General features: G+C 45.0%; 1 protein-coding gene across 5 annotated transcripts in view; it reads left to right on the top strand.

The window, feature by feature from the left end:
- The window catches only part of LOC132590530 (thrombospondin type-1 domain-containing protein 7A-like), a 190,188-nt gene extending 163,202 nt beyond the window's left edge, over positions 1–26,986 (top strand). For 2 of the 5 annotated variants that reach the window (XM_060263445.1, XM_060263444.1), the window contains 8 exons: positions 577–722; positions 4,471–4,645; positions 16,922–17,095; positions 17,805–17,900; positions 22,327–22,409; positions 22,748–22,958; positions 24,137–24,224; positions 25,813–26,986. In XM_060263445.1, coding sequence (XP_060119428.1) covers positions 577–722; positions 4,471–4,645; positions 16,922–17,095; positions 17,805–17,900; positions 22,327–22,409; positions 22,748–22,958; positions 24,137–24,224; positions 25,813–25,897 — 1,058 coding nt within the window. In that variant the 3' untranslated portion in view covers positions 25,898–26,986. Of the gene's footprint in view, positions 1–576; positions 723–4,470; positions 4,646–16,921; positions 17,096–17,804; positions 17,901–20,826; positions 20,920–22,326; positions 22,410–22,747; positions 22,959–24,136; positions 24,225–25,812 lie in introns of all 5 variants that reach the window. The other 3 variants (XM_060263446.1, XM_060263447.1, XM_060263448.1) reach the window with 3 other exon arrangements.
- The last annotated feature ends 420 nt before the right edge of the window (positions 26,987–27,406 follow it).

The raw sequence follows: 27,406 nt of genomic DNA, 5'->3' as shown, positions 1-27,406 counted from the left end.
TGGTTTATGCCAACTAGATGTGATGGAGGAAGAGGCACATGTATTTATTCCCATGTCTGCTTATTCAAATATACTTTGGGTATGGAAGTCTGGGGGGAGGGGTTGTTCCAGAAAAGGAAGTGCACACATGATGGAGTTAAACCATGCTCTTTCCCATGCTGTGCTGCATTGTTTGCTCTATGTATTTTACTTCCAGCTCAGATAACTTCCAAATATCAGAGCTGGACTAGAAAATAAATGCATCAAAGATTGAAAAAGAGTCAGGTAAAGCAGGGTTTGGTTTTGTTCACTTGTGCACTGGATTTTCTGCCAAAAATGCAACTCCTCACTCTTTATTTACATGTGAGTGAAGGGACACGTGAATCAATATACATGGATCCTCCTGCCACATCTACTTTAGGCCATGTGAAAATACACACATGCTCAAAACCTATTTGTTAGAACTCTTTGGGCCAACTTTGTACTAAAAGAATGGTTCCTGAATAAAGGAATCCACAGGCTGAAACTGAGATGTTTTGATCCACATGATAGATACTGCTACATTAGTGCTTCTTGGTCTCTCTCTTTTCATTGAAGGAAAGATGATACGAAAGAGAATGGTTATCCAACCCTTCCAAGGTGATGGGAGACCATGTCCGTCACAAATGGAGCAATTCAAACCCTGCCCAGTCAAGCCTTGCTATCAATGGCAATATAGCCAGTGGACTGACTGCAAGGTCGAGGTAATAGACACCTTTCCCTTCATTTTATCTTTAGATATTTGTGAAACAAATATGTATCCATCCTATACGAAATGATCTGCTGAGAAACTCTAAACCACAGGTTCTCAGACTGTAATGAGGTTTCCTAAGAGGAATGAAACATAGTCTGGATTTTCTTAAGTGCTACAAAGGAAAATAATACCCATCCTTTTTAGCTGGTATCATTTAAAGTTAATTCAAACATTTACCAAGGGCATGTTGTATGGTCCTCATGAGACTGTCTGTACCATCTTAGAATGTACATTTGGGATGCGAGTTGAATGCATGATGGAATGCACTATGTTAATAGCAATTATAGTTCACTGCTATCAAGTCAGGGAAAAGAATTTAGCCTAATCTTATCCCTGACATTTCTACATGCAAGATTTTTTTTTGTCAGATGATCACTTTCAAATATAGAGGCATAGTTCAGATGCACAACAAACCATGGTTTGTCACTACATGAAGGAACCTGTGGAGGACATCAGACTATGGTTTTGGGATACTGAGGAAGAGAGGAAACCATTGCTTCTGGTTCAGATCTAACAACAACATGAGTTGTTCCAAAAATGGAATTCTTTACTGAGTTGTGTGCCAGGGGAGAATGAAGTGGGGTGGGCAAGGAAAGGGGCAAGTCCAAGAATCCCACAAGCTTGTTTCATGAATGAGGGCAGATGGAGCATGACTATTATGAAGATTGACCAGCTTTTTTTAAAAAAAAAAATTGTGTGTGTGTGTGTGAGTGCACCTGGAAGTCATAGCAACCACCCAATTTCAAATTTACCATTTCTAGGCAAGGTAGTAGAGTGGGTGGTGGTGACACAGCTGCAGGCTTTCTTGGAGGAAGCTAATGTCCTGGATCCCTTCCAGTCCAGTTTCTGCTCTGCCTGTGGGACAGAGATGGAGTTGGTTGCCTTAGTGGATGATCTCTGAAGACAATCTGGATTGAGGTGGATCAGAGCTTCTGATACTTTTGGATCCATCAGCAGCTTTCAGTACAATCGACCATGATGTGTTGACCCACCACCTCGCCGATGTGGGGATACGAAGGCTAGCCTAACAGTGGTTGGTCTCTTTTCTCCAAGGTTAGGGACAGAGGGGGAGTTATCCCAGTGGCACTGGATTGTGGTGTGCCACAGGGAGCAATTCTCTCTCCAATGCTGTTTAATATCTATATGTGCCCCCTTGCCCAGATTGCTTGGATATTTGGGCTGGGTTGTCATCAATATGCGGATGACACCCAGCTCTATTGGATGGCCGCCTGGACACAGCCCCAAAGGAGTTGGATGGAACTTTGCAAGCCGTGGCTGGATGATTACAACAGAGCCACTGAAACTGAACCCAAACCAAAGACAGAGGTCCTTTGGCTGGGCCAGGGGGGACCAGGAATGGGGATCAGGCTCCCATCTTTTGATGGGTCTCTACTGGTGCCAATGCTGAAGGTAAAGAGCTTGGGGGATTCCTGGATGTCTCTCTGACTATGGAGGCCCAGGTTACCATCGTTGCCAGCTGGTCCCATATCTCATTCCTCATGACCTGGGCATAGTGATGCGATGGTCTCTTCCAGGCTAAATTATTGTAACTCTCTCTACGTGGGGCTGCCCTTTGCTCTGATCTGGAAACTCCAGCTGTTACAGAATGCGGCTGCATGGATGTTGACTTTGTTGTCTGTATGGGTACAGATCCATCCTGAGCTCCACGAACTGCACTGGCTTCCTATCAAGTGCCGGATCCGTTTCAAGGTGCTGGTGCTTACCTTTAAAGCTCTATATGGCCCGGGGCATACCTTCAGGACTGCCTCTCCCCATATTAGCCCCATCAGTTCCTAAAATCTTCAATTCAACATCTTCTGGTTCCCGACCCCAGAGACATCCGGCTTGCCTCAACTAGGGCCAGGGCATTTTTGGCCCTGGCCGCCACCTGGTGGAATGAACTCCCCTTGAAGATCAGGGCCCTGCATGATCTCTTTCAGTTCCACAGGGCTTGTAAAATGGAGCTCTTCCACCCGGCCTTTAGTTGAGGAGGTGATGGTTGTCTTAATTTGGCCTCCCTCACCATCCCACTTCCCCAGTTTGGGGATTTGGATTGGCTGTTGAGGCAGAGTTTTGAACTGGGATCATGCTGTTTATGTCATGTATGGAATCTGTTTTGTTGCCTTTTTAATCTGCTGTAACTGTTTTAACCTGTTGTGACCCACCCTGAGCCTTATGGGAGGGTGGGATAGAAATAAACCTCTGGTGAATAACCCCTACTGGGGTCCTGAATAAAGCCTGCCCCCATCTCCTGACTTCTGCTATTCCAAGGAGATCTCCCATCCAGATACTTTCCGGAGTCAATTCTGCTTAACTTCTGAGATCTGATGAACTTTGATGTAGCACCAGGCTGGGAAAAAAATCTTATCCTGCTGGATAGGGATAGTTCTACAGCCAGTTGTGAAAACGTGGCATTGCTTTGATGTACTAATACCTCTCTGTTGGCTGAACAGGTTCTGACAGATTCTTCCTTCCAGAACCCAAGACCCAGATTTGTTAAGGCCCTTTTATATACCTGGAAAAAAAGGGAAAGGTCCTCTGTGCAAGCACCAGTCGCTTTCGACTCTGGGGTGACGCTGCTTTCACAACGTTTTCATGGCAGACCTTTTTATGGGGTGGTTTGCCATTGCCTTCCCTGGTCATCTACACTGGATACTCATTTTACCGACCTCTAGCTGGCTACCTGAACCAGCTTCTGCTGGAATCGAACTCACATTGTGAGCAGAGGGCTCCGACTGCAATACTGCAGCTTTACCACTCTGCGCCATGGGGCTCCTAAAAAGGAATTGTCCCTTCTGTGCAAGTGTGTGTGACAGTGAGGGAAGTGTGATCATGTGAAGGACAGCATCTTTATGCATATACCCATTTGAATTTCCCATTAGGGAGGAGAGTTCAGTTGTTCAGGATTTGTAAGTCTCAAGTAGGTTAGCAACCTTTTCATGTTTCATTTATTTTCTTAGTCTATACCCATGTCCTGTAAGCTGTATTTGCTCTCATGTTGTGCCTGTAGAAATAAATAAATTAAAAGAACATATTGCCTTGATTCTTAACTACATGCCTTTTTGCTGGCTCACAATATATACAAAGCCTCATTTTGGTTGAACTTGGGACTTTGTATATATAAAGCAGATGGTCTGCCATTGAGCCACCACCACTCCCTAGGCTCCTTATGGTAGCCTAAGATGATGGCCTAACTCCAAGAGGCTAGCAACTAACAAAGTTTACTCTTTTGGGGGGGGGGGGTGGGATAATGGTACAAGGAGCAGGACCCTTTAAGAACATAAGAAGAGCCCTGTGGGATCAGACCAGTGGACCATCTAGTCCAGCATCCTGTCTCACACAGTGGCCAACCTGTTCCTCTGGAAGTCCAACAACATGGTATAGAGGTCAAGACCTTCCCTTGATGTTGCCTTATGGCTCTGGGATTCAGACGTTTAGTGCCTCTGAATGTGGAGGTTTCCCTCAGTCACCATGGCTAGTAGCTACTGATAGACTTATCTTCCATAATAGATTTACCCTTTGCTTTAGCCACCAAGGGACTGAAGTATTAAAATTTGTATTGTGGCATTTATCCTCTTGGGCTGCCCATCAGTGGGGAACTCCCATTAATCTTCTGTGGAATTTTGTTTATTCTTTTGAGTTGATAAGAACTGCCACCTTTCCCATGTCTAATGTTTCTGGTGCTCCTCCTTTTTCAGGATGCTCAGTGTGGAGAGGGCATAAGAGTCAGAAACATTTCCTGTGTAGTTTATGATGGATCCACTGATGATGTAGGCAAAATAGTGGATGAAGAATTTTGTGGGGAAATAGAGCCTGTTGTTGATGGCAGTAAGAAAATGGTGCTTGAGGAAACATGCACCCTACCTTGTCCAGGTAAGCTGATTTCTTGGTATGACTCATAAGCTTCTATGAAAGTCACTGCTGATTGATTTTTTTATTAAAAGCCTTGAAATTCTTTTCTATATTTGCTCAACTATAATCAAAGAAGCTACTTTTCCATTCATAATGTCTTAAGAATTTGCTCAATCACTGCAATTTTTATAATATAATTAATATTATATCTACCATAATATTATTATATAATTTTATTGTTTCACAATGATTCACCTAGTATATCATTCCCCCTGAGGGTGTCCTGTATGCAGATATGCTGAGCATCCGAGCAGGAAGAGGGATAGAGCCAGAGTATGTTTGGGGGAGGGGTGCCTTGATATATGCAAGATGACTGTCCCCTTCCATTTGTCCCTGTGCACCTACTATGCTCATCAGGCAGCCATCTGTTGGATCCCACCATATAGGGTGGCCTGTCTGGCATCAACCAGAGCCTGTGCCTTTCCCATTGTGGTTTTGGTTCTGTGGTCTGGGCTCCCTGAAGAAGTAAGGGGGGAGCCCTCCTTAGATATCTTCCGGAGGTGCTGTAAATCCTGCTTGTTTGCTAGAGATTTTGAGGGGAGTTGAACAGCAGGCATCTTTGGTGGGGGGGAGGGGAGACAGGTTCAGGGTTTACCTGTTTTATTTTTGTTTTAATGGATTGTTATGAGCCTCCTTGAACCACAAAGAAAGGCAGGATATAAATGTTTTAATTGGTTAATAAACAAAATAAAAGCCTTCATTTTAGATGACAGCCTCCTAAAACAGGGCTGCTTGTGCCTGCTGTTGTGTTGCAGTCGGCAAACATTGGCAATGGAGAACAGCACACAGGTGTTAGCCCTCAGCTGTGAGTGACCAGTGTTAAGAGGGAGCTGAAGTGGCCCAATGCTTCCTTTCCATCTGCCTGGGACCTAAAAGGGGAGGAACTCAATGGATCTTCTTCGTGGTCTCTGTGCATTCACACATATGGGTATTCCGCAGGATAGGCCCTGACCTCGGAGAGTTCAAAAGCAATCTTGATCGTAGATCTGGCGTGCCTCCCACTCGTCCTGGGGAGGAGGCAGCTACTGCGCATGCCTGGACGAGGGGGAGGTGCTTAGCCACTCAGTTTCTTCCTTACCGCCGACCGGATCGCACCTCCCTCGTTGATCTCCAACTTCTTCACTGCAATCTTCACTACAATCTTCACAATCCAGCCTCCTCTTCACTTCATTCTCGTCTTCCACTTCTCCTGGTATCGTATAAAAAAAAAAAAAAACCCTCTTTTTACTACTTTTCCGGACTTTCTCCCTCCCCCCCCCCCGGGCGGATGGAAGGAAGGGACAAAATAACTTTCAAACGTTGCACCCGCTGCTCCTCTAAAATCCCCTCGTCCGACGGCCACTCTCTCTGTCTATTTTGTCTCGGGGAGGCCCATCGTACAGACTCCTGCGTGCACTGCCGCCAATTTGGCAAACAGGCCCGTAAAAACCGCGCCGCGAGGCTCAGGAGCCATCTTATGGAAACCTCCCTCCGACCGACCATGCCGCATGGCGGACAACAACAACTCGCGCCATCTTCCCCACTTCTCGCGGGAGAGACGCAGTCGGCAGCTTCCGTGGCTCAGGGTCCCTGCAAGCCTAAGTCCGGCAAACACACCAAGAAGTCGGATGACTCGAAAAAGCGCCACCGATCAGATTCCGCCCACGCGGACCCGACGGGCACGGCCAGCTCAAAGAAGCCTAAGACCGGACACTCGAGTTCGAACCCGGCCACGGGCTCGACCACAACCAAGCCGAAGGCATCGAACCCGACCACAAGCGGCTCGGGCTCGATCCCCAAAACTCCGGCATCGAAGTCGACCACAACACCGCCGATTACTCCACTGGAAATCGTGCGCATCTCATCCAGGTCCCCGTCGATCCCGAACTCTCCACCGGACCAGATACTGGAGACCCACTCTCCTATCTCCACTAAGAGCCGCCCTCTCGACCCTCGCCAATTCGTGGATCTCTCGCAACCGCTGGATGCCCACTCGCTAACCAGAGAACCCTCGACTCCGAGAGTTCTCCCAACCAGACCAAGGTCCCGCAGTCGCCGACGGTCCCACAGCCGACGCAGGGGGAGATACTATTACTACTCCCCATCGAGGTCCAGGTCCCCGTCCCCACGGGACCGAAGGAGGTACCGACGATCGCCCTCCCCCGGCGCTTACTACGCGGACCCGAGGGACCGCCACTATCGCAGCTACCACGAATCTCCTCGATACCGAGATCGCACCGACAGACATGACCACAGTCGATACCGTGACATCTCTCCGCGCAGACACCACCCTGATCTAGAGAGACCTCTCCGGCTCCGTGACGACCCAGTGCGCCCCACCACCGAACCGGAACCTCCTTCACCATTCGAACCCGGGCAAGCTATTCCCAACAAACAACCAGCACCTCAAACCCAACCGGAATCGCACCAAGGAACCGATGTCGACTCCGAGGCGGAACTCTCCGACTCCGACCACTCTTCGGGTTCGGACCTACAATCACCAGACTCCGATATAGCCAAACCAGCAGACCTATCACCGTCAGAGGGTCCAAAGTCCTACCTCGACCTCGTCTCGAATATGGCAAACTCTCTGAACCTCAAACTCAACACAGACGCACCCAGAGTCTCGGACGTTGTATTCGACCTAGTGCATGCAGACCTTCCATCCAGTTCCTCTCTTCCCATGCTCCCTGTCCTCCTCGAAACGCTTAAAGAAGCATGGGACAAGCCAGCATCGGTACCACCAACATCCAAGAGGGTTGAAGCACTGTACAAAATACACGCACCAGACTCCAAGTTCCTATTTACCCACCCGGCTCCGAACTCGATCATCGTCCACTCCTCCTCGAAGTCGAAGCAAACGAGACACCCAGTACCTCCAGAACGAGAGGGCAAGAAGCTCGACACTATCGGGAGGAAGATATACTCCCTCACCACGGCCACGACTAAAATACACAATTACATGGCATGCTTCTCGGCATACGCCTACAACCTGGCTACCTCCCTCAACACATTAATCCCTTCGCTGCCTGAGACATCCCAGAAGACAGCGACCACTGCCCTACAGGAGTTGGCCAGAGTGAGCAAGCAGCAGATCAATACAGCTCGTCACGCTGCACAGTGCTCCTCCAAAATCCTGGCCTCAGCCATAGCCCTACGGAGGCACGCGTGGCTTAGATCCTCATCCCTCCAACCGGACATCAAATACAAGGTTGAGGACCTACCCTTCGACGGCCTTGGGTTATTTAACACAACCACAGATGACATCCTCACATCAGTAGACGATGGGAGAAAAAGGGCAAAACGACTGGGAGTCTCGCAACACCAAGGTCAATTCAATCGACAAAGGAGTTGGAGACCCAGCCACTACAAAGGAACCAGGTCTCCAAGACAACAGGAACCATGGAGACGTAAACCACAGTCCAAACCTTCCTTCCAACAAAGGTCACGCCCTCAAACGACCAAGAAAACCGCAGCCACCTCCAAGCCGTCTCTTTGACCATCCTGCCCCGAGTCGTCCAGTTCCCCCCCATCAGCCAAACCATCACACACCCACTCGACTGCAACCATTCTACCCTGTCTGGAGATCCATAACATCGGACTCCTGGGTCCTCGCCGTCATACAAAGGGGCTACCTCATAGAGTTTACATCCTCTCCGAAACACCACAGATTCCTCACCACACCTCCGTCCACACCCCTACAGACGGAAATCGCATCCCTGCTAGACAAGGGCGCGATAGAACCAGTTCCACCTCAATACCATCGCACCGGGTTTTACTCCCGCTACTTCCTGGTACCAAAAAAGGACGGAGGACTCCGCCCCATCCTCGACCTTCGCAAACTCAACCTGCACATAACCTACAAGAGATTCCATATGGTCACGCTCCAGGCAATCCTTCCGCTCATCCCAGAACAATCATGGATGGCGTCCATAGACCTTCAGGATGCCTACTTCCACATTACAATCAATCACCACCACAGAAGGTTCCTCAGATTCGCCATCGGGGAGCAGCACTTCCAGTTCCGCTCTCTCCCATTCGGCCTCTCCACAGCCCCAAGGGTCTTCACCAAATGTATGGCAGTGGTAGCTGCCACACTATGACAACAACACATATCAATTTACCCGTACATAGACGACTGGCTGATCGTCGCCCATTCAAAAGAACAATTACAACTGGACGTCTCCACTACCCTCGCTCTCCTGGCCACCCTGGGCCTCCAAGTCAACCTATCAAAGTCCAAACTGGTTCCCACCCAGAGAATCCAGTTCATAGGAGCAGACATCTCCACGGTCTCTCAAACAGCTTCACTACCTCAGGACAGAGTACGCAGCATACAGTCTCTGGCCAACGCCATCATCGCCCAGCGCTCCCAAACAGCTCTCACGTTTCAGAGAATGCTAGGCCTCATGGCAGCAACCACCGCAGTCCTACCTTTCGCGAAGCTGCACATGCGACCCCTGCAAATGTGGTTCGTCAGGACCTTCCGTCCTCACGCACAGCACCAGTCCACGCTACTCACCCTTCCACTACACATCGTGACATCCCTCAGATGGTGGACAAGGGAACATCACCTTCACAGGGGCATGCCGTTCAAACAGCTACCCCCGTCGGTAATTGTCACCACAGATGCCTCCAAGTGGGGATGGGGAGCCCACTTGGGTACCCTCACGGTGCAGGGCCAATGGTCAGACTACGAACGCTCTCTCCACATAAACTGCCTAGAGCTCCTCGCAGTACACAAGGCTCTACGCTCCTTCCTCCCATCGCTGAGGCACCAACACGTTCAGGTCACCTCCGACAACATCGCCACGGTCTTCTACATCAACAGGCAGGGAGGCACCGCCTCCATCAGACTCTGCAAGAAGGCGCTGGCGTTGTGGCACTGGAGCATAAGCCAGGGCATCTTCCTCACGGCTGTTCACCTACCAGGAGCCGAGAACACCCAGGCAGACGCCCTGAGTCGCCACTCGACCAACAACCACGAGTGGTCCATCAACAGCCGCTACATCCGACAGATCTTCAACTTCTTCGGAACCCCGAAAATAGATGTATTTGCTTCACCATCAAATGCCCAATGCACCCACTTCTACATGAGAGGTCCTCCATCCCAACGATCCAAGGGGGACGCTTTTCTCCAAACCTGGAACGGGGCACTCCACTACCTCTTCCCCCCCATTCCACTCATCACCAGAGTCCTGCAGAAGATTCAGCTGGACCGCACGGATTGCATCCTAATAACTCCGTGGTGGCCGCGCCAACCATGGTTTACAACCTTGCTGCTCCTGTCGAACAATACATTCCTCCAACTTCCTCAATCACAGGACCTCCTCTCCCAACAGAACGGCAGGGTCCTTCATCACAACCCAGCATCATTCAGACTGACAGCCTGGAGGATCAGTTCCTAGAGTTTCCCCCTGATGTCCGCCAGGTCTTAATAAACTCCAGAAAACCATCTACTAGAAAATCCTATCTCCTTAAGTGGAAACGCTTCTCTCACTATGCCTCCCAACACAACTTCGACCCTGGCTGCGCCACCATACCCCAGGTGCTAACTTACACCCTAACACTCTCTAGGGCGGGACTTTCATATTCTTCGCTAAAGGTGCACCTGGCAGCCATCTCTGCCTTCCACCCCCGTATTGGGGGCACGACAGTTTTTTCTCACCATGCTACAAGAGCCTTCCTAAAGGGCTGTCGGAGCGGGAGTAGCAGAGTGAGGGAGATGACTTGCCCGACACAGGGCTTCAGGAAAGAAAATCAGGCAGACGCGTGCAACTAGTGCCAAAAGGTGTATTAACATATATACACAACAAGTGCTCTCTTGTGCAGTCTATACAATATCACCTCCACGGACAAAGTGCTTCGCCTAACCACCATCTCACAGGGAGAGACCTGTGTGATGCACACACAGATCATATATAGTCCAAGCAGCCAATCCTGGCCGTGCTGACTCAGCAGATTGCATCACTTGGCTTCTGCCGGCTCAAGCCGGTCTGCTGATCAGGTCACTGTGACCTAGCCTGGCAGCTAGATCACCAGCTGTCATACTGTAGCTGTCAGACTGGGTTTATGTAGATTCTTGCTCCAACACACCTCCTAATCTATTTAAACCCAGTGCACCAAAACACTTTACACAGTTTACATACATGTCCACCAGCAACATTACAGTTCATATTTACGTAGCTCGGAACCCTTTCCGGAATTCGTTCAGGAACTCATCATGATTGTAAAACACATCATCGTGTTCCTGTTCAGCCAGCTCTTTCAGACGCTTGGCTTCAGCCTCCTTCTCCCTTGCCTCGCACTCTGCCACCCAGGCTTTCCATTTCTTAGCCTTTTCTTTTAACATTTCCTCAAATCCGGGTGGGTCTGGATTGACAGTCAGAGTGACATAGGGACACTTGTACCTAGCGGGACGTTGGCCTTTGGTGGACCTGGCAGACACCCGTGGCCCTGTGCTTGGACCAGCTTTGTCTTCTTCGGGTTGCTCTGTTCCCACCTCCTGGGCTGGTTGCTCTGCCCCTGTAATTGGGTGTTGAACCTCCTGACTCTCACACTTTACCTCCAGTTCCTGCATTTGGGGCTCTGCCTCCTGACTCTGCTCGTCAGGCTCTGTGCCAGCATTCGGCTCACCTTCTCCAGCCCCACTGGGTGCCACCTCCTGGGCTGGAGTTCTGGGCTGCGCTCCAACATCGTTATCGCTACTTGGCAGCAGGACAAATTGTTTCTGCAAGGAGTGCAACCTTGGCCAGCTGCTTTCTTCATTGAACTGGGCACTCTTACTAAGCGTAATCTTGCTTTTGCTATTGCAGAAACGATAACACCTGGCCCTTGGCTTGTAGCCCAGAAAAATTAGGCTCTCTGCCCGGACATCCCCCTCCCCGCTACTCGTGGAGTGGATGCCAACCCGAGCCCGTGACCCAAAGACTTTTAAAGAACTCAAATCTGGGGTCTTGTTCAACAGTAACCTGTAAGGCACATTTTTCACAGTATTACACCAAACCCTATTTTGCAAAAAAACAGCTGCATGTATGGTTTCTGCCCAATAGGTCATTGGCAGTTGTGCATCCTCTAACATGCAATACATCACATTCTGCAATACAGCCCCATGCCCATTTTCTCGGGGCGTTGCCGGGTTCGTCAGACGGTGGGCGATGCCCTTGTTCTCCAGCCAACGTTTCATCTGGTTAGATAAGAATTCCCCCCCTCTGTCGGTTTGTACAGCCAGGAGATTAACCCCTAATTGTCTCTCCACTGCTTTGACCCACTTGGTGAATGTCTTATACACCTCAGACTTATGCACCATGGTGAAAACCCACGCGTACCTCGTGTGGTCGTCGGTGGCCACCAAGCAGTATCTCCTCCCCGACAGACTCTTTGGCAATGGGCCAATAACGTCTAAATGGACTAGTTCCAGGGCTCGTGTGCTTTCCCTTGAGCTTTCTTTAGCAACAGCACACGCCTTGCTTTTGGTCTTCTTGCAGACCTGGCAATCCAAGTAACATTTGCAAGGATTTACTTTCAAACTAGGCACAAGCTCCAGGGTTTTCTTTAACGCCCTAAATCCGCAGTGCCCAAGTCTCCTATGGAGCAAATGTATACAATTATTGTGCACAGGCTCATTCGACACCTGAGCCACCTGGGCACAATCACTCTGGACCACATACAGTTTACCTTCCCTCTTTCCTGTCACAAGCAACTTTCCCCCACCTCCCAGGATTTTGCAGCAGGTTTTCTCAAATCTCACCTGGTATCCCTGGTCAAACAGTGTGCTAACACTCAACAGGTTAGACTGCAGTGAGGGTACATACAACACATTTTGCAACATACATTTCAGTGCAGGAAATTCCACATTGCCTGAGCAAACAGAATTGGCAGTGGTCCCATCAGCCAATCTCACATACTTATGCTCAGGACTGTCAATGTTTTTCAACAACTCCTTCTCGCAGCAGAGATGGCTCGTTGCCCCGGAGTCTAAAATCCAAGCAGACCCTGTGCTCTCTACTGCAGACGTGACCAGCCGGGTTGCTTCCTCACACGGGCTGGCGGTCCTCCGCTCTCGCCGCACACGCCCCCGCCTCTTCTCCCTCTCAGGGCAAGCTCGGAGCAGGTGCTGCGACGACCCGCATCCATAGCAGCGACGGACTGCAAACGCAGTCGGCTCCACTTCCTCCACCTTCGGACGCCTGCCAGCAGCAAAAGCTGGCTCATTCTTGGCTGTCTTCCCGGACACACCGATAACAGCACGCTGCCCGGCCGACACCCCCGGACAGCTCACGGCCGCAATTCTCTCTTGGAAGTCAAGCAGGTGGGCACAGACGTATTCCATGGTCAGGGTCGCTACGTCCACCGTCTCCAGAGAAGTTATCAGGGGAGTGTACTCAGGTGGCAACGACGACAGCAAAATGTACACTCTGTCGTCTGGAGCTACAGTCTTGCCTCTTGCCTCCAGCTCAACGAAACAGTCCGTTAGCCGTTTGATGTGATCTTTCACACACCCTCCAGCCGGCATAACGGTGCGGAACATCCTCCTTGTCAAGGCCATGAGGGAACCAGCAGTGGTGCTAACATGCACCGCACTCAACGCGTCCCAGGCAGCCTTGGGAGTGTCCTTCCCTCGCACATAAACCAGCTGGTCATCTCCTATGGATAGCACTATGTTGGCCAGTGCCTTATCCGATAACACAGTCTCGGCAGGAGATAAGTCAGCAGGGGGGTTACTCACGAACAGCCATTGCCCTTCACGCTTGAGGTAGTGTTGCATTCTCAGGCTCCACACCGCGTAGTTGGCTGAGGTGAGCTTCTCAACGGCTACTCCAAGCTGTTGCTGAGCCATCGTGCCGACTCCTCCTCACAGCTGGCTGCCGACGTCCCCCTGGCTCTCAAACAGAGAACGGTGGTGCTTCTGTGTCCTTCACCGGCGTTCCTCGCCTCCGGCTCTTTCCAAACTCACAGTCAGCTCAACTCTCAACTCTCTCCTCCGCGCAGCGGAAGCGTGCTGGGCCCATAACCCTGTCGGAGCGGGAGTAGCAGAGTGAGGGAGATGACTTGCCCGACACAGGGCTTCAGGAAAGAAAATCAGGCAGACGCGTGCAACTAGTGCCAAAAGGTGTATTAACATATATACACAACAAGTGCTCTCTTGTGCAGTCTATACAATATCACCTCCACGGACAAAGTGCTTCGCCTAACCACCATCTCACAGGGAGAGACCTGTGTGATGCACACACAGATCATATATAGTCCAAGCAGCCAATCCTGGCCGTGCTGACTCAGCAGATTGCATCACTTGGCTTCTGCCGGCTCAAGCCGGTCTGCTGATCAGGTCACTGTGACCTAGCCTGGCAGCTAGATCACCAGCTGTCATACTGTAGCTGTCAGACTGGGTTTATGTAGATTCTTGCTCCAACAAGGGCATCATCCGCCTACACCCACCAATCAAACAAATCCTTCCTACTTGGAGCCTCTCTCTCGTCCTTAGTCAGCTCATGAAGCCACCCTTTGAGCCCATGGCTTCCATTCCACTACACCTGCTATCATGGAAAACAGCGCTGCTCACAGCCCTCACCACAGGTAAGAGGGCCAGCGACATCTGCGCACTCAGGGCGGACCCACCATACACGGTCTTTCATAACAGCACGGTGGTACTCCGACCCGACCCGACCTTCCTGCCAAAGGTCGTATCTCCCTTCCACCTGGGAAAACAGTCAACCATACCAGCCTTCTTCCAGCACCCCGCGGATGCAGGGCAGAGGGCACTCCACAACCTGGACGCACGTAGGGCCTTAGCCTTCTACATAGACAGGACTCAACAGTTCCGTAAGGACCCTAGACTCTTTGTCACCTACGCCGCCCACAATAAGGGCAGCAAAATATCTACTCAGAGACTTTCCAAATGGCTCGTTGCCGCCATAGAACTCTGCTACCAACTGGCAAAACAGCCAGTCCCCCAGCACATACGAGCTCACTCGACCAGAGCCGTCGCTACCTCATCGGCCTTCATGAAAGGCGTCCCTATAGAGGACATCTGCGCTGCCGCCGTCTGGTCCTCTACATCTACCTTCGCCTCGCACTACGCTCTTGACGTCCGTGCCCGGCGTGATGCCTCCTTCGGACAAGCAGTGCTGCGCTCCATCTTCGATTAACCACTGTGAGTACTATACTCATAACGTTTTTTGCTCTAACCATGCATATTCTTACAGATCCAGCACCCACCTCCGAAAGAATAGCTCGCTAATCACCCATATGTGTGAATGCACAGAGACCACGAAGAAGATGGACAGGTTTCTTACCTGTAACTGGTGATCTTCGAGTGGTCATCTGTGCAATCACACAGACCCACCCAGCCTTCCCCGCTGCTGGACGCTCATCTAGCTCAATTGTTTCCACCTGTCCGGCGGCGGGAAGAAACTGAGTGGCTAAGCACCTCCCCCTCGTCCAGGCATGCGCAGTAGCTGCCTCCTCCCCAGGACGAGTGGGAGGCGCGCCAGATCTACGATCAAGATTGCTTTTGAACTCTCCGAGGTCAGGGCCTATCCTGCGGAATACCCATATGTGTGATTGCACAGATGACCACTCGAAGATCACCAGTTACAGGTAAGAAACCTGTCCTTTTTCCTACAGATGGCTTCAAGAAATATAGATCAGGAGGGAAAATACCAGATGCCTTCCACTTTCCCCTGCATTTCTTCTCCCCTCTAAATTATAGGGTTTTGCATGCCATATGTATTGGTTTATGAAGAGGTATTGGTTTAAATGCAGAGTATTCTGAAACTTTTTTGCACATCTCCCTGCACCTTTCGTTCTTCCCCCACATGATACAATCCTTTAGACAGACCATTCATGTAGTTATTCCAATTCAGCATTTTCTCTTTTTGAAAATAAAATGTCAAAAGTAGTCACAGACTGTAGCTTATAATAATTCTGAGCCAATATTATGCAGATTTAATCTCAATTCACAAATAGTAATGTGGTGGGGGTAGTCCACCTTGGGGGGGGGGATGCCATAATGGTATTGTTATGTGGCTTCCCATAACAGTACACACCTCCTTGATTTCCTACTCTTTCCTGGCTCCCCTTCTTCTGCTTTGACTCTATTTCATTTCTCCTTGAATGTCCACAGCCAGTAATGGTCACATATGAGATATGATGATATAGGCAATCAGATTTAGCTATATGTTGATACCACAAATAAACAAATGATGCCCTTTGAAGCAAGAGCGGAGTTTCTTGTATTTTTGCACATAGTCAATAAGGCTTTTGTGATGCCCCTCCCCCCCAAAAAAAATCAACTGTCTGTAGGACTTTAGATTCTGATGGAACCTTTTATAAAACTCCTCCCTCAATTCTGCTGAGTTCTAATTTCCAATTCCAAGTTTGACAAGTGTTAAAACACCTCAAGTGAGAATGTATTTGTTTTTTTTAATTAAATTAAAAATATATTGAATTTTTGTTCACTGTTAAAATTTAGCTGAAGAGATGACCTCTGCTTGAATGATCCCACACTGCACCAAAGAGAAGATTGACTGCCCTGTGGGGGTGGACTAATGATGCACTCTAGTTAATGTTTCCAAAGATTCACTACATGCCCTCCTATTATACATACATTGTTTATTCAATAATTAATTTCTTTACACAATTTCTTAATGTTGGCAAATAAAAACCCCTTCATTAAGGCATCCAGTTAATGTGGAGCCAGTTTTATTTGTTGTCAACATAATGTAAGGCAACATGAATTTTTAATAGCCCTTTTGCTGAAATAATTAAAGCTCTAGGCTCATTTGCAAGCCTGGGTGCTTTTTTAGGTTTATAGCCCTCGTATGCAGGGCATTGTTTGCAAAGCTGACTTTCCCAGCAAACCCCTTCATTCTCTTAACATGCTTCATTTGTGTGGATGTTATTTTGAAATCTCATGTTTTAAGAACAAAATATGTAGACTTCTAAATATGGAATTTCCATGGCAGAGAAGGTATATCAGATTAGCCAGGAATAGTTGATAACATTTTGGGTCAGAAAAGCCCAAATGACATACCTCTAATTTAGTTATCACAACCAAATCCTAAGACTGAATATCTAATACAGGCAGACCGTATGTCTCCAAAAACTAAGCAAGCACAAGACATGGACATTTCATGTCAAGGTTTTAGAAGGACAATACTGCAAAAGTATGCAGGACTAGGGCTTAGGGCTGTGACATGCCATTTTAAATATCTTTTGGCAGTATCATCTTCAGCAGTGCTTGTTTTTATTGTACAGGTGACTGTTATTTAAAGGAGTGGTCAGAATGGAGTCTTTGTCAGTTGACTTGTGTAAATGGTGAAGATCTTGGATTTGGAGGAATACAAGTACGATCACGAGCAGTGATGATTCAAGACTTGGAAAATCAACATCTCTGTCCAGAGCAGGCTTTGGAAACTAGACAATGTAATGGTGAGTACAGAAATCGAAGGTGGGGAACCCCTTATAACACTAGGCAGCAAGAGAAAGGTAAGAAAAGGATGTGACTTGACTTGATAAATGTACGGATATGCTAAATGAGTTGAAGAGAAGATGATGATACTGGATTTATATCCTGCCCTCCACTCCGAATCTCAGTCTCAGAGCGGCTCACAATCTCCTTTACATTCCTCCCCCACAACAGACACCCTGTGAGATGGGTGGGGCTGAGAGGACTCTCATAGCATCTGCCTTTTCAAGGACAAACTCTGCCAGAGCTATGGCTGACCCAAGGCCATTCCAGCAGGTGCAAGTGGAGGAGTGGGGAATCAAACCTGGTTTTCCAAGAGAAGAGGAGATGGGAGTGTCTTGTGTCAGTGTTCAGGTGTACCAATCTTGTTTTGCAAGAATGGCTCAAAATGCAGTTTTCCCACTTCAGGCAGTTGTAAAGATATTAATTGGAACAACTGCAGCAAAAAACCTTCCAGCTTTTTCTTGGGTGACATTCTTGGGCCTCTTACAGCCTGTATTTTGGCATCCAGTTGTGCAGGGTCTTGAAGTAGTTTTGGTTTAATATTTGTCTCTCTATTATTTGATTGCAGTAATGGTTGCTTTTGTTTCCTTGAAGCATCTAATAACTTGTGCAAACAAAACAGAGAAGAAAAATCACAGCTGTAACATTCTGATTATCATCTTCATTCAGGTGGCCAGTGTTATGAATACAAGTGGATGGCCAGTCCATGGAAGGGATCTTCTCGAACTGTATGGTGCCAAAGGTCAGATGGCTTAAACGTTACAGGTAACTGTTCCTTTTTGTTCTTTTTGTTCTTTTTCTACAGTGGACTCAACCACATGTGGGAAAAATATCCATCTAAATAAAACACTACAAGTTGAATTAGCATTGCCAACCTGACAGAATTATATTGCAATAATTATATTAAGACTTTGTTCACATGTTTGCTTTTGTGTGAAATGGCTTCATCCTGAAAATTGCCGGAGTTATATTTAAGGGGAAAAAGGAAAGTGGGAACTATTCAGCACAACTTTTGAAATTCAGAAATGAATGTGCAAATGTCTAAGGAGCAATGTACATCACTGTAATCTTTAGTTTCTGATATCACCTCCTAATTAAAATAAGGAACATTGCCAGTATTGTATACAATATTCTGTTTTGGTGCAGTTGAAAATCAGTACTCTTATTAGAACCAATAATTAGGAATCTAGTATATTCTTACAATATTTTAGTCCATGAATTGTCACCACGAGAGGCAGTAAGAGGTTGCTGAAGAGCCCATTATAGGGTCATGTGAGTGGAACTAATGTATGATATGACATAGCCTGTCCACTTCCCTCCTTCTGTCCCTTCACTGACTGAGCAGCCCTGGTAATATGTTTTCTTTTCTCCTGAAGAAACTTTGGTTGTCCCATTCTGTGTCAGTAATATATAGTGGCTATTTGCTCAGTCCAGGAACCTGAAGGAAATGATAGGATCGCCCTTCAATATAAACCCTTGAAAATCACACTTGAGACACTTTAAAATTCAAAAATAACAAAAGGTTTTATTTAACACTGAGGGGAAAAGTCAGGTGAAATCAGACACTGAAATTGCTGAGGTACTACTAGTACAAGGTCTCTACAGGCAGTTTCTAATCACACAAAACCAGAGAATTCTGTACTCCTCTAAGATAACTCTCCCTGTTTTACTGGGTAGGGAATCTTTTTCTGTCTCTAGATCTATCCCTTTTCCTTTTGGCTTGAATGGGAGTCTTCTCTACTACACAAACTTCCTTGCCAGACTTTCCCCCAGTTCTTTTTTCTGTGTTCAAACTGCTCTCAGGTAATGCTGAATTCAGACTGCATTCAGTCAAGGCTGAAATCTGACTCTGCCAGCTGTTAGGGCTATTCTCAGATGATCTCAGTTAAGGCAGGAATCTGACTAACTCTCCTTAGCATCTAGCTTTGTCAAGACTTTTTTTGCTCAGCTGATACTAAACTATTAGTTTGCTTAGAGCAGCCTGTCACTCAAGGCTCTCTGGCTCTGTGAAGAATTAACCCTTCACAGTCCTTTAGTTGTTGGTACAGCACTTGTAAACCTCTTAAAATGTGCAGTCCATCATGTATGTTTTGATATAATCATAAATAGTGTTTAAGAGCTCTTATAGTCTCTTATGAAATGTTTAATGAACATTTGTAAAACCTCAAGTTTATTAACTTTGGTTACTGCAGACTCAAGTTCTTAGGAGAGCTAATTACTATTCAAGGCAATCATAATAAATTAGTTATTTTGGTTTCAGGATGGACTGGTATCATTTGGGCATGCCCATATGGTAGGTTTTCTTGTAGTTATTTATTTTTATTTAGTGCTCAATCCAACCAAATTTAAGCATTTTTATGCCCCATTTATCTAAATTGAAACGACTTTAGAGGTTATGACCACTGCTTGGAAACCAGCCAGTAATCAGCAGAGATCCTGGAATACTGATGAAATATGTTCTATGCAGCTAGTCCTGCATTTATGTATTTACTTCTTTTATAGGCCACCTTTCATGCTGTGAAGCCATAGTCCAATGGAGTTCAGCATATATATAAGCAGAGACAAAACAAGAATAAAAAGTTTATAGGGTCAGCAGTTGTTTAGATTTAATTAAGGGGGAACAATAATGAAACAATAATAGTTTTTCCTGCATAATTTGTAGGATAAATGGATTGTATAGGACTCTTCTCAGTCCCTTAGTTATAATTGTTCAGTTGTTGTTTCCCCTTAATTAAATCCAAACAGCTGCTGACCACATAAACTTAACTTGCTATTCCTATTTTGTCTCTGTGTATCTTAAAATAACTTCATCATGTTACATGCTAATTTGCTGTTCAGCCTCGGTCTATGAGTTTGAATGGTTATCTTTCATTTCTCTGTATCTGAGGAAGTATGTGTGCACACAAAAGCTCATAGCTTGATTGAAGTTTTGTTGGTCTTAAAGGTGCCACTGGACTCCAGTTTGGTGTAGTGGTTAAGTGTGTGGACTCTAATCTGGGAGAACTGGGTTTGATTTCCCATCCCACCCCCCACATGCAACTGCTGATGTGACCTTGGGTCAGTTATAAGTCTCTCAGAGCTGTTCTGCTCAGGAGCAGTTCTTGGAGAGCTCTCTCAGTCCCACCTACCTCATAGGGTGTTGTGGGAAGGGAAAGGAAATTGTATGAGACTCTTTCAGGTAGTGAAGGGCAGGGTATAAATCCAATATCCTATTCTTATTCTTCTAACTTTGTTCTGTTGCTTCACACCAACACCCACCCGGATCTATGTTGATGTTGGAGGTCATGAAATAATAATTGTGTGAAGTTTTTGCTTAGATTATTTTAGTAAAAGCCGGCCAACATTCCTTAAAACTATTTTCAGCATTTGCAAGAATGTAGAGTACTACAATATCATCCCACAGATGTTTCATTGTCTCATTCAGAAGCTGAAGTTACCTGATGGAGGCAGACAGGTGTTTTGGCTTGACTGGAATTATTCTTTTAGATGATGTTCTGCTCAGCGATACTATAACAATGTTGAAATATCTTTGTGCTGTCTTTAAAAAAAAGAAATATCTTTGTGCTGTCTTGATTCATGTATAATAAGCTATATTTACATCATTTTCTTAGCGCATTGTTTTTCATGTGTTTCACTTCTGTCACAACACAGTTGCTCTGAGGTCTCTTATAACAAGGTGTTATTTTTGCAGATACCTTAATTCAAACCAAAACTGATGGTGAGACTGCTCTTTCCTCCTGCAGCTCCCTGAATGGCTGACAGTTTGTTACAAGGGTGTTTACAGGCATGTGCTTCTAGCACCATGACATACAAAATTTTATACTGTTTCACATGTCAACTAGAAAAACTTATTTAGACCACCTTTAACCATCTGGTTAACATACAGCTCTCTAACCACATTTAATATGCACCTGCTGATTCCAGGATTTCATCATCATTTCTTACAAGTACCTTAATTCTGATACTTTTGAATGCTTGGGAATGCAAGTAATGTGTATCCCAGTGATCTCAGCATGGCACCTGTTGCTGAGTTTCCTGACACTTACTTGCTTCTCCCCAAATTAAAGAGCCAGTCCTGACTATCCTCCACCTCACTGGAGCGGGAAGTGCTTCAGAAAACCCCAAAAGGCATTGCCTTTGGGTCTTTAGGGGGTATCTATTCAGAACTAGCAGCTTTCATCACAGGAAGATGAGTGGCTTGAAAATTTCCAACATTTTGGTGATTGCCCCTCATGGTTGAAAAATCCTGGTCTGTGTTATGTCTCGCTACCTTTTGCTATGGAAGATATTAAATAATTTGTAGAGATAAATGAGGACGCTAAATACTACAAAAACAATTTGAATGACAGCGGAAAGGATTGATAATGATGATGAAAACCTTGTGTGTACTTCTTTTTAAAAATAACTGAAGCACTGATAACGTTTTAACCACTGAGGAGTAACAGCAGAATGCTGGAAAAGGTAACCTTTGTATTGCTAAGCAGCTTGATTCTGTATTTACTGACCCTGGACACATTTCTCCCCTTCTGAAATTGATTTTAACAGGCTTTAGAGTGATGGCATCATAAAGGATTTTCCCAGTGGATAAATGTTTCTACATTTGTGAGAAATGTCATATTCTCCCAGCTAAGTCTATTTTTAAGAGGCAAGGAAATTAAAAACAGAAAAGATGGTGAAAGGGCCATTAATACAAGAAAGCCAAATTACAGACCCCTAAAAATTGTGTTTTTCAGAAACATTGAATGGCCATCTGTCTGTTCTGTCTGTGGGGCTTGTAAGGTCATTTAGTGCTCTGCAGCTTCAGATGAATGATACACACAACACAGAGGGGAAAACCTGTTTTCTACCATGAATCAATTTTGACAGTAGCCCAGCAGTCAGCATTTGGGCCATTCTGCCAAGAATACAATTACCTCTCAAAGTACAAAACCAATTATTTCCTGCACTTTTTAACAGACTCAGCCAATTACCTGTTTAAGCCACTAAAATGGTTTCTGGCATACCAACATTGTTAATGAGACGCAGGGTGATTCAGATAAATCCATCGGTTCCTAGAGTCTTCCTGAAATAACCTTCGGAGAAGGTGAACGTCCTCTTGTGTGATGAAATGGCACTTTCTGAGGTGGTTGCAGATACTGTGATGACCAGCAAGGGACAGTTGTGTCAAAATACGATCTGTTTTGTTCTGCAGGAGGCTGTTTGGTGACGAACCAACCAGATGTTGACAGGTCATGTAAGCCATCGTGCACCCAGCCCCATTCTTACTGTAGTGAGGTATGTGCTATCCATGGTCATAGAACTAGCCAATCTACATTTGGCTATACCAGTATTTTCATATATCCCACAGGAACAGTGGCAAATAAAAGGCCTTCCTATCAGTAAAATTGCAACAATGGATCACATTATTTAGCTGAGAGGCTGATTAAATAATAATTTTGAAGTCATTTAAACTTCCATTGTTCCTTGTTCGTCTTTGTATAAGTGAACAACTTCACACGGATGGATGGATGCCATGGAGGCATTCATTTGGCCTTTTTATTGTTCTAGGATGATGTCTAGGATTCCAAGCTGTGTGGTTTTGCTACAGTAAGTAAACACTTGTTCCTCTGCAGATGAGAACGTGTGCTTGTGAAGAAGGATATACTGAAGTCATGTCTTCCAATGGCACACTTGAGCAATGCACTCTTATCCCTGTGGTAGTCATTCCCACAGTGGAGGACAAAAGGGGAGATGTAAAAACCAGCCGAGCAGTGAACCCCACACAGACACCCAATACCAAATCAGGAAGAGGAAGGACTTGGTTTCTACAGCCTTTTGGACCAGGTGACATTTTTTAGGAATCCTTAGCACTACTAAGTACTACCAATGAACTTAGTAGGTTTTCTGGCAGCTTTACAGTATTGCATGGCCAAGGTTATGCATGAAGAACTGCTCAAATATCCCTTTTTAAAAGAGCTCTTCTATATTAGAAACATACTCAAGAGATGTCATGCTTTTTATTAATTTGTACTCTCTTGCTTTATAGTTTTATATAGCAGAGACTGGAAATGTAAAAAAATGGTCTGTATCTAACATCCTTGCCTAGAATAAAGGTTTTCTGAATTTTTGTGGCCCTTTCTAGCTTTTTGAAAGATTATTCCCAGGACTGTTGAACCCACATGGAGGAATATCCACAGATTGTTGAGGGAGCTGAGATGAGGAAGGGACAAGGACTGAAATCAGTCCTCCCTCTCTTCCACAAGCACAGCTCTGCTGAGGGAAAGGGATTGTTTCATCCCTTGTCCCTCTTTGGGGTAGCTCCGCAACCCATATGGCGATTATTCCATGTGGTTCCTTTGACCCCGGTCAGTGATCTTTCCAGGAGTCAGAATGGAGTATATGAATGGAGAGCAATGCAGGAAAACTCCTTAAGTCTTGGATGAACTGATGTTTAGATACAAGCCAATCAAATTAGTACTGTAGACAGTAATATTTATCACACTTTTATGTACCATTTCTCTGTTTATAGTCCACATGATTTTCTCCGCCTTCATTTTTACAATAAACTTGTGAGGTATGTGTTACTGAGGGAGAATGGCTTGTTGAGCACACATACTCTTTGTGTGTGTGCATTGTTTTCCATCCCAGGAAGGGTGTTATGAATCTGCAGTAAGGGTGAGGCTCTGTATCCTAATATATATGAAAAATATATATAAAATAAATTATTTGGATTCCAGTGACATACACAGTGACTATGTTTGGCCTGATATCCATTTGTTCTTGAATGTCCTAGTAATGAAAATATTGAATCTTGAGTTTACAGAATGAACAGCACAGATTTTGCTCTTCACTCTCTGGCCTGTTATGTACTAACTTGCATTTCATGCTAGCGTTGCAAACCAGTTATCTCACTTGTCAGCTGAGAAATTTCAATTATATTCCAAGAGCCACTATTGTACAATATCAACTGTGATTTCCACCACTTAACTTGCAGATTAATGACTAACATTCATTCCTTTTAGATGGGAAGCTGAAGACCTGGGTTTATGGTGTAGCTGCTGGTGCATTTGTTTTGCTCATCTTTATTGTTTCTATGATCTATCTTGCTTGGTGAGTCCTTCGGCAGTTCACTGCCTTGTAGCCTACTCCTATACAAAAGTAGTGAGTACTGAGAAAAAAAAATTGCAGATATCCATGTGGTGTGGCCTAAAATTAATTTACACCATTAATCTTAAAACAATGTATTCTTGCCAGGAGTAGCTATCTAGGATCTCAAGCAGAGATCATCCTAACTGTCCTATCTAAATCTAATTAACTCAAGTGCTCAAGAATTAAACCTAAGGTCTTCTGCATGTAAATCAGTCTTGAGCTAAACCAGGCTACATCTGGAAATAAGAATATAATCTAATTTATGAAAGTTTCTTGTAAAGCAGAGAGCTCCAAATGACAGAAACATGGCAATAATGTTGCATGGCTAGCAGAGAAGAATAAAAAGTCAGCAACTCATATGAAATATTTGTGTAAGATGCCACAAACGCATGGATATAAAACCAGCCCAGAAAATTGTTCTAAAAGGACATTTTACTGGGATATAAGGCCCGTGAAAACTGAGGTTGTGCTTATCTTCTTAAATATTTTAAATAGTAACTGAGAATAATATTGTCTTAAAATGTTCATTACATGTTTATACATACAGTGGGCTGGAGAAATAAGCTCCATCAAAGTTCACCTAAGGACAGGCACATTGCACAGCTACCCACTCTTCTTGAGCGATGCCAAGCAAAATGAACATCACTGTTGGGAGGGGACAAATAGGAATGTTTCACTCCTCTATCCAAAGTTGCTATAGAACGTGAATTTTTGCCAAAGTTGCTATACAGCGTGAATTTTTCCCAGTTATTTTGCACTGTTAACTCTTGGGGACCCGGAATGTGAAGTTCACTTAATATATCCTTTAAAAGTTTAGCTGCACTGAGGCTATCTAGTGTGTTGAGCATTAATGACAGAAGTTGCAGTGCAGGTAACTATCAGCTATCATACCACTGGTGAGAGAAGACTAGCCCAGTGCAGGTTTTCTGATCTCATCAGCTTGAGGATTCTCTTGTCTCAAGAGTGGGAGCTAGAATAACATGGTGACTATAACAAAGTGGGAAAATACTTGGGAACTAAATTAGTCTAAGAACTAGAATACTGAGATTAAGGAGTCCTTGTAATTTTCTTAAATATATCATAACCACATGTGAAAATATACTGAAACAATAGGGCTTCCTTTGATATTCTTTTAAGTAAGCAGTGCCTAGTTTTCTATGTAGGAAATCTTTTAAATCACCACCCAGTTATTGTTATGGGCCTGTTCCTTTTTAGAAGCAATGCAAAAATCACCCTTATATGGATTGAAGGTAGGAATTACAATTTTAATGTCCATGTTTTTATTCTGGGCTCATATTTATGGGTAGGGTTGACAACTTTCATTCACTTAATTTTTTTATTGAAAACAAGGAAAGCCCATTCAAAATTATTATTTCTGGAGGTAAGAACAAATTTAAACTATTTTGGAAGTTTAATAAGGTGAAAGTTGTGGAATCAGATATAAATGTAGCAGCTAAACAATCCATACTTGCATTTAACCCCTAATTAAAATTAAATGTAATCTGTTTAATAACCTCTTAGATTTATGAATTTTTGCTTTCTGTTACAGCAAAAAGCCAAAGAAGCCTCAGAGAAGACAGAACAACCGTCTGAAACCTTTAACACTGGCTTATGATGGAGATGCAGACATGTAAACTATGACTTCCCATCAACCTTAGTCTCTTGAAACTGTAGTGTTTAAAGGCAGCATGTACATTGTGTACATTATGGAGCAGATGTTACATTGCAAGACAAAAAATAATGACTTCATAATGGCCATGGCTATTCCAAGAAACATGTTTTGTTCTAGACCAATCAATACAGCAAATTGTGTTGGAAAATTCCTGTAGCTGGAAATTTTAACGCGGCCTTCTTTGAAATTTAGGAACTGGGTAGTCACTTGTGTTTTCAGCCTATGGTAGATGACTTAATAGTGACATCATCTCTGAAAGTCTTGATGCCAAAACTATCAACTCCATTAACCTATTGTACTCAGTAAGCATGAAGAGATCATATCAAGATGTCTAGAATGCTTTACTTACAACTTGTATACTCAGTTGCCACCACATATGTATTAATCTGTCAAATGATATATTGGTTACAGAACATCGTAGTGCATAGCAACTTGTTAACTTTTAACTGAGAATTGACAACCCACTGAGCAAGTCTGGCATCTTGGCAGATTCAAGACAGTTTTTCTTAAGCTGTTTTTCAAAAGGTGAAGAAGGACTTCCAAGACACTGTCTTGTAACCAGTTCCAGGTACAAAAGCCTTCCTACACACAATTATCATGGAAAGAAACATTTTCAGGTTCAAAATTTTATAGGAGGTCTGGAAATTAATATCCACATGTAATAAGTTTTTACATTCTCTAACTCTCCAACTGTTGCCTGCAACATTTTTGCTATATGTAAGGCAATTTTTTGCACTATATTAGTGCAGCATGATATGCACTTATTAACTAGTATTGCCATAGAAACTGCCTCTTTTCAAGAAAGGATGAGGGGGTGGGTGATGGGTCTTTTGCAAATAGCATCCAATAGACCTTTATCAATACATTCTCAAGTCCTAATGAGAGTAGAGCTCAGTTTCTGGACTGTGACTGGATCAGACCAGCTAATACAAGTACTGTTTATGCCATTTCTTGTAACAGCAACTGTTTTGTAGTCAATGCCATGGCAGTAATATAAGTGTCTAGTTTCTGATTCCGTCCTACTTCTACAGAAAATAGATTTTGAAGTTGATTTCTAATTACTTTGAAGGTTCTTTATGACTAGATTTTTATATTGCTAACTTTGTAAAAAAAAGAAAAGAAAAAAGTGGTCACCCTTTAATCATGGGGAAAAAATACTTGTTTAAACAATATTTCAGTGGGTTCTTCAGAAAGAATGCAAGATAGGCATTTATTTCCTCCCGCTAATGCTAAGTGTTTAATTGCTGCAGAATTTATAGCCCTTTTCTACACATATATACACATGCCTCTTATACATCCTTACACAGGAGTCTGACTTGACAAATGAAAACTCCAGTGCTCTCATAAACCTTCCATTTTGAAATGTCCACTTCATTCATTTCATTGCACAAAACTGATTCCTAGAATTTCTTTGAATGGGAACTCCCCCAACACAGCATGAATGCACACAGATCTTTGGATTAAGGTGATA

This window comes from Heteronotia binoei, unplaced genomic scaffold, assembly GCF_032191835.1.
Source record: "Heteronotia binoei isolate CCM8104 ecotype False Entrance Well unplaced genomic scaffold, APGP_CSIRO_Hbin_v1 ptg000154l, whole genome shotgun sequence".
Taxonomy (NCBI): domain Eukaryota; kingdom Metazoa; phylum Chordata; class Lepidosauria; order Squamata; family Gekkonidae; genus Heteronotia; species Heteronotia binoei.
The sequence above is the reverse complement of the archived record's forward strand: the minus strand, read 5'-3'. Positions and strand labels throughout refer to the sequence as shown.